The sequence below is a fragment of the Lates calcarifer genome, linkage group LG2 (genome assembly GCF_001640805.2).
Source record: "Lates calcarifer isolate ASB-BC8 linkage group LG2, TLL_Latcal_v3, whole genome shotgun sequence".
NCBI classification, from domain to species: Eukaryota; Metazoa; Chordata; class Actinopteri; family Centropomidae; genus Lates; species Lates calcarifer.
In genome coordinates this window covers 15,295,783-15,307,982 of record NC_066834.1, presented here as the reverse complement: position 1 = coordinate 15,307,982, position 12,200 = coordinate 15,295,783, and the positions used below count along the sequence as shown (strand labels likewise).

At 41.7% G+C, this 12,200-nt stretch overlaps 1 protein-coding gene across 10 annotated transcripts in view; it reads left to right on the top strand.

Moving 5' to 3' along the window:
* ppfia1 (PTPRF interacting protein alpha 1) overlaps positions 1–12,200 on the top strand; it is a 37,309-nt gene that overhangs the window by 12,284 nt on the left and 12,825 nt on the right. For all 10 annotated transcript variants that reach the window (XM_051076109.1, XM_051076098.1, XM_051076102.1 and 7 more), the window contains exons 3-16: positions 2,221–2,322; positions 3,598–3,762; positions 3,867–3,941; positions 5,754–5,855; positions 6,404–6,637; positions 6,756–6,902; positions 7,384–7,518; positions 9,924–10,007; positions 10,112–10,243; positions 10,480–10,542; positions 10,631–10,710; positions 10,800–10,950; positions 11,447–11,670; positions 11,768–11,999. In XM_051076109.1, coding sequence (XP_050932066.1) covers positions 2,221–2,322; positions 3,598–3,762; positions 3,867–3,941; positions 5,754–5,855; positions 6,404–6,637; positions 6,756–6,902; positions 7,384–7,518; positions 9,924–10,007; positions 10,112–10,243; positions 10,480–10,542; positions 10,631–10,710; positions 10,800–10,950; positions 11,447–11,670; positions 11,768–11,999 — 1,926 coding nt within the window. The remainder of the gene's footprint in view (positions 1–2,220; positions 2,323–3,597; positions 3,763–3,866; positions 3,942–5,753; positions 5,856–6,403; positions 6,638–6,755; positions 6,903–7,383; positions 7,519–9,923; positions 10,008–10,111; positions 10,244–10,479; positions 10,543–10,630; positions 10,711–10,799; positions 10,951–11,446; positions 11,671–11,767; positions 12,000–12,200) is intronic.

Sequence of the window (12,200 nt, the reverse complement as noted above, 5' to 3'; positions counted from 1 at the left end):
TGTGCGTATTGTGCATTTATTATGCCATGGAAATGCCAGCATCACTTGTAAAAAGATGACTAGGTGTCTAATATTATAGTAGTTTGTTTTTCATGTGCCCACTTTGTGAAGTGATTGGGTCTTAGGGCTGGTTTTAATGGTTTTTTATCCATGTACCACGCGGAAAAATGTCCAGATTTTCAGTTTTTCTGTTTCCTTTGTGAAGTTATCCTACATATACAGAATAATGAATAAGACTGTATAAACCAATAAATAGAAGTCTGCAGCACTTTTGATAATTGATAACCTTTTAACAAATTTCTCTGCATCAGTGGGTTTGATAGCCAATGGCCCCAGTATTGGCTTCTCTGTGGCTAGATTGAAATTACTTAACTGCACTTCCATCCTGCAAGTTCACAACCAAGTAAAAAAAAATCTCCCTTTTTTAATGTGTCAGTGATGAGTTAGGGAACATTAGGGGAAAAGACGAGGGTCATAAATGGTGGAGAGTGCCTCAGAGAAATCTTAATGTTGCTGTACAAGTCAACCTCAGCGTCTGCTCAGGAATGTAGGAAGTAAAGCCACTCTGTAATTACCCCCGGGCCCGCCTCTTATGGTCTGTCATTGGCCAGCAGAGAGCAGAGACCTCAGTCTTAGCCAATGGCTGCCTCCCTTTTTTACTCCTTTAGTGGAGCAGAATCTGTGCCAGTCACTGGAAAAGCTCAGAGGCTGGAGTGAAGGGAAGGGAGAATAGTTGTGGTGGTGACTGAAAAGAACGATCAGTTCCAGCAGCCACCCCCACCCTCCCCTTTCCACACATCTCCCACCGTCTGAAACGTAGCAAGAAGGCCTTGCCACTTGTGCTGCAGGGCAAAAAATCAGGATGGCACATTCTTTAGGTCCAACCATGCATGTAATTCCTAAAAGCAGTGTGTAGATCTGTGTGTGTGTGTGTGTGTATGTGCACGCGCTCATGCATTTGTTTGAAGAGGACCTGAGAGAGATGTGAGAGTAGAAAAGTAGTTGTATACTGATTTCTCTCAGACTTAAGAGACGTTAGATGGAAGTTTCTCCATCTTTCTTTCCTCTTCTCTCCTTCATCTTAACCTTGGTTGTCGTCATCTTTGGTTGATTAACTAACTTGATTTACTGAAAGTAAGACAGAAGCTCCAATTGAACTTTACTGCTGATAGAGAAGCGCGGAGGGAGTTAAGGTAACTTGCAGATGGGGAAATGGTTGTTGTCTCCAGCTCCATTGTTTCAGATGTAAACATGACCTTAGAGTTGTTGGCAGCAGCAGGGAGAGAAAGGAATGAATGTCATGGCTTGCTGTGTGTGACCACAGCATCCGAAGAAACCAATCATAGGCAAATGATATAGGAGTAAATTTTACTGCTAACTCTACACCAGCTGTGAATAAATACATCAATGAAGAAAAACAGCCTTGGATCAACATTAATGTCAAAGTCTTGTGATCGGATCTGAATCAATAAACAATGAAAATTTCCTTTATTTTAAGCCCTAACTTGCTATTCAAGGATGCAATTAGAGTAGGTGGACAGCAACAACCTGCAGTGTAAAGTCCAGGTTGTTACCAGGATCAGATAAAGCTTGTAGTCAAAAAACAGGGTGACAAGCACAGTAGTGTCTTTTATTTTCTTTCTTTTATTTGATACATGTAACCTTCATCAGTGTATTATTTCCTTGCCTAAACATAGCTGTGCAAAAACAAAATTACAATCAACGCAACACATCTAAAAGCCTTATGATTGTTCAACATTTTGTAACTCTACAAATTTTCCTTCCTCCATTCTCCAAACTAGGAACGTCCATTTAGTCTGTAGAAACAGTGTCACACTTGTTGGTTTGTTCCTCTGATACTTTGATCCTGACCTCGGCTGTAGAGTGTGTTGACAGAGATTGTCGCCATCTTGTTTTTACACTGTTGAGTGCATTGTGATTTTGTTAACACTAGATTGCACAAAAAAGTGTCGACTAACAAGGACAACAGGTCTAAGTTTAGCAAAATGAAGTATACGGTGCAGCAAACCCAAAATGTAACGTCCCTGTATGAGGACGCAAGGTCCCTGGAGGTTAAACTTGAAATATTCAGCCTCTCCCGGCCTCCGCATTACTAACAGTTTTTTTTATCTTTCTCAAGCACAGTGCCTTTCAGAAAAAAAAACTGAGCTTAGTTAAGTAGTGGTTACATGTTACTGTATTTGTCTGTTTCTATTCTAGGAGTTTGCTGCACTAACAAAGGAGGTGAACGTTTGCCGGGAGCAGCTTCTGGAGAAGGAGGAGGAGATCGCGGAGCTAAAGGCCGAGAGAAACAACACACGGGTTAGTTGAATGAGCTGGTGCACACGCAAACATGACACAATCTTTGCTATCCACCGATGATGAGGGGAAAGTTGGGTTGGTCTGCATCTCTGTCAAATTCCTACATGTTTGTGTTTTGGGTATAGATAGTTGTCATAACACTGGCTGACAAATCAGTTTCTTTCCTCTAATCCAAACCATTGTCACGAGTTATGGGCGTAGCAAATTGCTCATTCATCAAAATATTTCAACCACTGACACTAAATTTCATTACACACAGCTGTGTGTGCTGAGGAGGAGCAGGACCATACGTCAGTGAATGTGTTATTAGTCAGCACTGTCCCTGACTGTGGACCTGTTTACTCTTTCAAACTCTACTATAGAACAGCTTTTTATTTTTTATATCTGAGACCTGGCAGGGTTGACAAAAGCAGAGTAAATCTAATTTCAAAACACTATGACAATTTCAAACTGAGAACATTAGGTAAAAGTGAAATATACACAGAATCTAAATAATAAAACAGCTGTAAACTCATTTCATCTTCAGTAAAGCTTTATGTGAAAAAAACAACTGTATTGTGATGTATTGTTGTGCACATTTACTCTCTAGCAAATATTACTTCAAAGGTGAGTTGATGATGAGCAGTTTACTTTTAAAGTAACTTGGTTTGTCACAAAATTACTGATATTAAAAAGTAGCTTATTATGTTAGTTATTTACTGAGAAAAATAACTTGTTACTTTTGTGTCACCACTGGAATGACAGCTTTAGCTGAACTAAAAGATAGCTGTTGTTGTTTCAGAGCTGTAGCACTGGCATCCTTCTTCTCCTCCTCACCGGGCCTCACTACCAGTGTTGTGGAGCTGTTAGCTTAGCTTAGCTCAGCTGCTTGTTAAAATTTGAAGTAGAGTGCTCCACAGCTGACAGACACTTATCACCCAAGCACAGTTTGCATTTCACTGTGATGTTATTTCAATGACATAAAGGCCATCCTGACCGCGCTGACACAATGTAGGATGGGATACTTTCCGCTAGTATGCCAGCGGTAGGAAAGAAACAAACTGTGTGACTGTGTTTTCATTTTGTTCTAACAATTACGGATTGCTTCTTTGAAAACGTAACCAGCTGGTGATTACTTGAATTGCAAAACTGCTGCATTTCGTTTCTCATTTCAACAAAAAAGTAATCATAGTACTCCAACATGTTAATTTGTAGTGTGTTACCCCTAACACTGATGATGAGTGAGTTTGAGCCCAATGAGTTTCTAACCTGTTGACCTGTCTGTTGTGTGTCCAGCTCCTGTTGGAGCACTTGGAGTGCCTAGTGTCTCGCCATGAGCGCAGTCTGAGGATGACGGTGGTGAAGAGACAGGCTCAGTCTCCAGCAGGCGTCTCAAGTGAAGTGGAGGTCCTCAAAGCCCTTAAGTCACTTTTCGAACACCACAAAGCCCTCGATGAGAAGGTACGACTGTGTGACTGATGGTGAATGATGGTGAATGAATGAGCACTACATTCAGATAGGCAGAGGGGGTTTATTTATATATATTTGTTATATGTGCTTTCTAGGTTAGAGAAAGACTACGCGTTGCCTTGGAAAGATGCAGCGCATTGGAGGAACAGCTCACCATCTCGCACAAAGAAGTAAGAAAATATAACTTAAAATGAAAATTTCTAAATGCAGTTGAATCGACTGAAGAGAAGGTAACTCCCACCTCCAGCTTAATACCAATACAAGGTTTCCCCATCTATACCGCCTTGTAACGTGACGTAGGAATATTTACTGGAACAACTTGACAGCCTGAAGTGATCAATTTAAATTGTTTTCCATATTTAAAATGTTTAATTCTCCTTTTTCAAGTGTAGCATGTGTTCACATGGTGAGTGACACATTAAGGCTTAAATTTAACACTCAAATGAACATTTACCAGTTCAACTACACGAAATAAAACAGTAAACAGATGGTTCCCACCATCACATATCACTGCTGTCTGTTGTAATTTGTTGAGCAGTATTTGTTCTTTATTGGTTAGTCATGTACAGCAGGATTTTGTTGCCCCTGTCCTTTAATTTGTTTCGATGGGATTTATTATAAGATATTTCAGTGTTCCAATAGCTCAAAAAATGCAATGACTTATTAAGTTTATTGTTAAGCTTCACAGAAATGAAAAGTGAAGGTTTATTAGTTTTTAAAACATAAAATTTGATGTCCACAGCTTTGATCAGAACAAAGTGTGACAGCCAGCTTTTTCTGTGCTTCTATATTAAAACAGATTGCAAGACTTTTTAATGAATTACCTTTTCAAAACAGAGATGACAACAGATGCTCCTGATGGCACTGAATTGTATTTTATCAGACACTGTTTTGTCATTTTGTGCTGCTGAATGTGAATATGCATTTGTCCTGTACTGAAGTTCTTTGTACATAAGTGGGTATTAACACTGAATTTAAGAAAGAGATTCACAACTCTTAACACGTGCACATGCATGCAGAGGGAGGAAGAGTCTTGAGTCCACTGTGTATTGAGTGAGATTTAGATTGACAAAAGGCCCCAGAGGACCTTGGGGAAGTGTCCTAGATTTCCTCTCTGCTTCATGCTGGAGCTCTTCATGCTACAGTCATCCTTTGTTCCTGGGAATCAGCCGGAGACCACACACACACACACACACACACACACACACACACACACACACACACACACACACACACACACACACACACACACACACATAAAATCAACCACTTGCCACTCTGCTTTTATTAGTAGCCTTAGCTCCTTAGGCGAGGCAGTTTTTTGCTGTTTTGTTTTCTCATGGTATAAGTGTTGGTCTATGCAGTGAATTCATGTGAATTTGCAACCAGACTAGTTCTGGGCACTCAGTGTTTTGCTCTGTTTTGATTCTCCTAAATACACATTTTGGTTCATTCCTTGGTTTTTTTTTTTTGTTTTGGTGTTGGGGGTGGTAACCAAAATGTTCCTACACTGCTGACTGTGCCTGGGGGGGATCTGTAGTCTCAGGGGTAATTATTCATCATGAGCTCATTAAACTAGCCTAAGAGGCGTTATCATCCAATCATGATTGGACTGAAACAATCTTGTGAAAAAACAAAATATACCACTTGATAATCTTGCGATTATAATTATAGTGTTGATTGTGAAATAAAAAATGAGTCAGTGGTAATAGTGGGTTGGAGGTCATAGTTGCCTTTTCCCGTATCACAATGTAAGATTTTGGATGTTTGGTTTTGGAGGTTTCGGTGTCTTGTTTCAGAGTCGTAGCTGATAGGTATGCTTCTTTGTGTCTCACACACATACACACACATTATCCATCACAAATGATTAAGCAAACCAGTCCAGTGTTCTTGTTTTAGTGGTTAACCAGATAAGTGTTTCAGTGGTTATCACCAGCAAGTGGGCACTGGACAAGGCGGTAACAAACTGGTGTTTTCTGTAGTTGGCATACCTCAGGGAGCAGAGCAGCCAGAAGAGAGGGCTGGCAGATGGAACCAGCGAGGTCAACCACAACTCTGAAAACACACCAAGCACTAATGGCAAGGTGAGGTTATTCAACAGCATGTGATGTGAGTGTGTGAAAGCCAAGTGGGAGACAAGGCCACAGTTGCTTATGTGTCACAAGTGTCAACCATCTGTTCAGTTGGTTAAAATAAATCATAACTAATTACACTAATTCAGAACATATATTAGCATAATTTGTCTTAAAAATCTACAGTAGATATTTTGCAAGACCTTAAATCTAATGAAAACACAATTACAAATAGTTTAAACTAATGAGAATAAGCCTAAGTTCTATTGGTTAATAATGCATGCATTAGTTCACTTCCCTCCTGGCATGTGATGATTAATTGTGTGATGCTATCTACACACATGCACAGACAAGATGCAAGAGGTGGCTGGAAACAGTCCAGGTTACTGCTGACGGCTTGTTCTGCATAGTGTCTAAAATAACAAAACTCTGACATCAGTTAGTCTGAGTGATTGAGGAACAGCAGGTACAGTGTGAATGTGGTGGTTTGTGCTATTAGTTAATTGAAATAAACTGAGTCCTGTGCTTGTTCTGTGCTAAAACATTTCCTTCTCCCACAGCGGTCGTCGGATGGTTCACTCAGTCAGGAGGAGGAGTTGGGACATGGGTTTGGGAAGGTTGGTGAGCTCCAGGAAGTGGTGGACCGTCAGATGGCTGATCTGGGCCAGATGAAGGAGCGCATGGCTGCTATGGCGTCACGTATCAACGAGCTAGAGGAGGACCTGGACACAGCCCGAAAGGACCTCATCAAGTCCGAAGACATGAACACGCGGCTACAGAGAGATCTAAGAGAGGTAGGGGGGACAGGGAGTATTTGTAACCCCATGATGTCTTGAAATAAGAGCAAGGCAGCAGTTTCTAAATGTGCACTGATACAAGTGTTGGTGTGTGTGTGTTTGTGTTTGTGTGTAGTCGGTGGCTCAGAAGGAAGATATGGAGGAGAGGATCACCACCTTGGAAAAGCGCTACCTGGCAGCTCAGCGGGAGGCTACCTCCGTCCATGACCTCAACGACAAGCTGGAGAATGAAGTGGCCAATAAGGAGTCCCTCTACAGACAAGTAGGCCCCATGTTCTTTCACTAAAAATGCCTTTAAAATCACCATCAGTGCGATTTGGTGTTTGCCAGCAGGAATTGCCCGCAGTTCTCTCTTGAGTTTTCAGACTCCTGCTAATGAATTCCTGCTGTATTCACACACTGACTGGCGCAGCAGGCACTGAATGGGAGGCCTCAAAGACACTGGCTTGTGTCTCTATATGTACTCACTGAGATGGAGATGTCTCTCTTCTCTTTTCTCATGGGTTTTGTATGTCTTTGTGTCATTATGAATGCTCTCTTCCTCACTTCCTGCCCACCCTGGCCTTACCCATCCCCACTCTCTTGTCTCGCTTTGTCTCTTTCTTTCCTCTCTCTCTCTCTCTGTCGCCCCTCTCTTCACCTTGTGGAACTGAAAGCAAACCCTGAGGCCAGGATGTAGCGCATATGAATCTTCAACATGCTTGCTAATAACAATTTGCCTTGGGTTTGTTTGTTTGTTGCAGACTGAGGATAGAAACCGGCAGCTCCAGGAGAAGCTGGAGCTGGCTGAGCAGAAGCTGCAGCAGACCATCCGCAAGGCAGAGACTCTGCCTGAGGTGGAGGCCGAGCTAGCCCAGAGGGTAGCTGCCCTCACAAAGGTATCTGCACCTGTTCACTGCCCTGAAAATTTGCTGCACATTGTGAAAAAACAGACTAAACCAGAATATGAATCGACAAAAAATTGCATTACTTCTAAATATATTCTAACCATGCACACATAATCAGGGCTGTGAGATTAGTTCCTTTACATTACAAGAGTGATGAGCTCCCAGAGGAAGCCACTGAGGAAGCCATTGTTTATGTTACTCCAAATATCCACAGGGACCTATTTTTAGAGATTTGGCCCATGTTTTTATCCATTTATAGTTTGAGCCTTTGTCTTGGACAACACTTGCTGCTGCTGCTGCTGCTGAATTTGCACAGGCAACGCAGCACCTTATTAGTATCGTAACTGGCTCACAGTACATTTAAGCTAACATTCATTTTTATTCTCATCTCAGTTGTTTGTTTTAGAGTTTATGACGGAGCAGACATCTGTTTTCATACCTGTCTAATTTTACAGTTTCTTTTTTATTTGGTTTTCTTTAACCTTATTTGTGGTGTTTGTTGTTTTTTGTTTATAATTACATGTACTTTTAATTTATTCTGTCCTAGAGTAACATGCACATAAAACACCCCAAAACACAAGACACAAATTCAATCATAGGACATGGACATATGATAACAATTAATAACTAGATAAATAAAATAAAGTCACATGTAAACCAAACTGTTATAAATGAATACAATTTAACCGGTGTCTCTTTGTCCCCACATTTTCTCGTGTATTTTTAATGCTCCCAACTCTCTCCTCCTCTTTGGATAAAGCTTGAGCCACACAGTTGTTATATTCATTCAACCTTTATTTAATTCTCTGAGATACATTGAGTGTAGCCATTTTCAGTGAAAAAAAAACAAACAAGAAAACAAACAGCAAATAAAACCTATATAAATAAGATAGAATAAAATACAGATAAGGTTAAATTAAGATCAGTTAAACAATTATATAAAAAATTGCATAGAGACAGACTTTCTTTGAAATGGAAAGAAATCTCTTGGTGTGTTTAATATCTTCTCCATATACTTCCGAGACATCAACATAACATACACAAGACATCATGCATTCTTCTTTTCACCTTCCTCTACTTGGTGGAGTTTCTGATATAATTACTCCATCATCAACCGTTCCTCATCTCAGCAGCATGTTGTCTGTTTTTCCACCTGCTCTGTCTTTTGCTCTAGAAACTGAAATGGCAACAGTCACTAAAGTCATGTTCCATTTTTGATTGTGTGTCTGTTTTCTCCCACTGTGTTTAATTGTGCTCACGTTAAACCAATGTTCTGTTCTCTCCTCTTTCTGTCTTCTCTGTCATGCTCTGTTTTTGTGTGGTCTTCATGCTGCATCTACCACCTCCTTGTCAAAACCCCTAGTGTGTTCTGTGTGGCTCTAAAGGCTCTAAGACTCATAAGAAGGTAGACCAGCTTTGTTCACAGAGCTAAACCCCCGTCCGCTTGGATACTGGAAAACTCTTAAGTTTGGTTTAAGCTCTGTTTCTGAACTTAACCAGGCTGACGGAAGTAGCAAAAATACCAAACAAAAAATGATCTTCAACACCTTCAACATCACTTGTATTTTATACATTATGTGACAAGTGCCTGGTTAAGTGCAGTGCCAGACTAGATTTCAAAATGTTATGGTATCTTATGAAGCCTGAAACCTGGTCCTGACCCAGCTTCCTCTGTCCGCTTGTGTGTTTTGCTTAACGTGCTGGTGAGCTGTGTTAATCAGTACTTCATGCTTGTACCTCTCCTTTTTCTCAAACACAGAAAACCCTAATGTTTGGTGTCTAACACAAACAGGAAGTGCCAGCTGATTTGCTCAAAGACTTGTAGAGACCCTGCCCTTTAGAGCTACTAGAAAACTGGAACAGGATGTGTCGCAGAAAAATGTTTATCACTCCATTGGCTCTTACGTAAATAAGAGCCAATAGACTGATCATATCTGCTGCCACATACCTACCTGCAGATGAAATACTGGGTTGAGTACTGCTTTACGAGGCAGTAATCCACATAAAACATGTCTTTATTTGGAAGTACAACCTTGATGCATTGTGGGAAGTATTTGCTGCTGTATTTGTTTTGGTCTGTGGGTTGTGCCTAATGCAGCTGGTGCATGATTTCTGGCTTGTAGCTGTATGTTCACATTAAATAGATACCATACGTACCTGGCTGTTGATGTGGGTTACTCCATCCTTTTGAAGGACTTGAGCTTTGTCACTAAAAACACAAGCAGAACCAGGCTTATTGCCACCTTTTCTCAGCTGGGTCCTTCTCCAGGATGGATGACAGGCCTAGCTTTAGAGACACTCTGATTAGCTCTTAGAGAATTGAATATACTGAGCCACTGGGATAGAAAAAAAAACACATAAAAGATAAAGTTTTTTTTGTTGTCCCCCGTTTTCAGGCAGAAGAACGCCATGGCAATGTGGAGGAGAGACTGAGGCAGCTGGAGACTCAGTTGGAGGAGAAGAACCAGGAACTGCTCAGGGTGAGAAAGAGCGAAGAGGGGGGAGTACTATAGGCCTACTCCTCACATTGAGACAGCCTTAATGTGTGCTTTTGTTTTAAAATGCTGTTGTCGTGTTTGTGTAGGCACGGCAGCGAGAGAAGATGAATGAGGAGCACAACAAGCGTCTGTCTGAGACAGTGGACAAACTCCTGTCAGAGTCCAACGAGAGACTCCAGCTCCACCTCAAAGAGAGGATGTCTGCTCTGGAGGATAAGGTGATTAACAGACAAAGGTGCTAACTGGTAAAGTGATGATTTACAGGTAGGGTCTAGTAACATATCCTAAAGTCAGTGAGATGAGTGAAGAGGAAAACAGTCTGAGGATTCTGAACTCTTCACCACATACATATTTGTTATTTCTCCACTGTGAGTGACCCATGACTCTTTGTAATGTTGTTCAGCTCAGTTAATGTTTATTTGCCAGTTGTCAGCTTGTGTGTGTCTCTCTGCAGAATGCCCTGATAAGAGAACTGGATCACACCAAGAAGTTGATTGAGGAGTCTCACCATGAGAAGGTCAGTTAATTTTTTTGTGGCTCTTTTCCTACAGATATTTTTTCTTCAGTAGATGACAAATCTGTCTATAAATGTTCCTCTCCTATAGGAGCAGCTCCTGATCCAAATTGAGACCATGAGGGCAGAGAACGAGCAGGGTCGGAGCAGGAGCAACTCCTTACTACATGGGTAAGGAGCTGGTTTAGCTGGTAGAGTTCACTGTTTCAACCTCTGATCTCTATGAGTCTTTCTGATTGCTTTTCTATGTGTTTCTCCAGACGGTCTCAGCTCGGCAGCACTCCAGATTTCAGGTATCCAGTGTCGGCTTCCTCAATGATGGACAGTAACTCGGACCATTATGGCAGCGCTCTAGTGCTGAGGCGACCTCAAAAGGGACGAGTGGCAGCACTCCGGGACGAGCCATCCAAGGTGAGCTCCCAGCTCATCTGCTGTCAGCTTGTTTATCAACTGAATATGTACATACTCAAATAAAATAACACTGAGGATTATTTCAGAATGAAGAAGTATGTTAGCTTTGCTTTAGATTTACTCGAAGGGACTTTTGTATTTTATTTTTGTGTCGTCTTTCTCGTAACACGTGCTGCTTGTGCTTTCTTCCTTCCTCTGCCTGTTTGAGTTCTTTCTGATGATTTTCTTCTTCTCCGTTTCTTTCTTTTTGCTTCCATTCTGGACATCAGCGACATGTAAGTTAGTGTGGCGAAGACAGCAGTGACAGTAACCTGTGTCTGTGTTGTGGATTAAATATCCAGCTAACCATTTATCTGTTTCTTGCATATGCCCCCTGCCTGCTTTCTCTCTCTCTTTTATCCTGTAATTCCTTTTTTCTGCTTTTCAATACCTGCTTTTTCTGTCACCTTTATCTCTCTCTTCGTTCCCTGTTTCATACCTGTATGCGTTAATTCAGGTGCAGACTTTAAATGAGCAGGAGTGGGAGCGTATGCAGCAGGCTAACGTGCTGGCAAATGTGGCCCAGGCCTTCGAGAGTGACATGGATGCGTCAGACCTTGAGGAGGATCGAGAGACGATTTTCAGCTCGGTGGACCTGCTGTCCCCTGGTGGCCAGGCTGACGCACAGACCCTTGCCTTAATGCTGCAGGAGCAGCTGGATGCTATCAACAATGAAATTAGGTACTAGCAGCTACACAGGCACGTGATCATCTGAGACTAGGATTACAGTGCGTTAATTAAATGTCACCTCCTCTCCTTCATCTTTCCTTCCCTGCAGAATGATCCAGGAGGAGAAGGAGAGCACAGCCATCCGAGCGGAGGAGATTGAGTGCCGGGTGGGCAGCGGCGACAGTCTTGGAGGACATTTCCGCTCCATGAGCTCCATCCCTCCATCATTGTGTGCGGGCTCCTCATTGGGTGGCTCACCCCCAGGCTCTGGTCACTCCACCCCTAGACGCATTCCCCGCAGCCCCAACAGAGAACTGGACCGCATGGGTGTCATGACCTTGGTAACGCTTCCTTTACTTTCATCTGTTTCCCAACCAGGATAATACAACTGCAAGAAACAGGAAACACTAGTATTGGTTTTAATAAGTCTTAAAAAAATTATAGTTTCCTTGTAATTCTTTTCATGTTGCTTATTGTTTTGATTTGTGTACTAATATTTTGTGTGACAGCATTTAACCATGTGTGTTTATGTAATTGCCCCC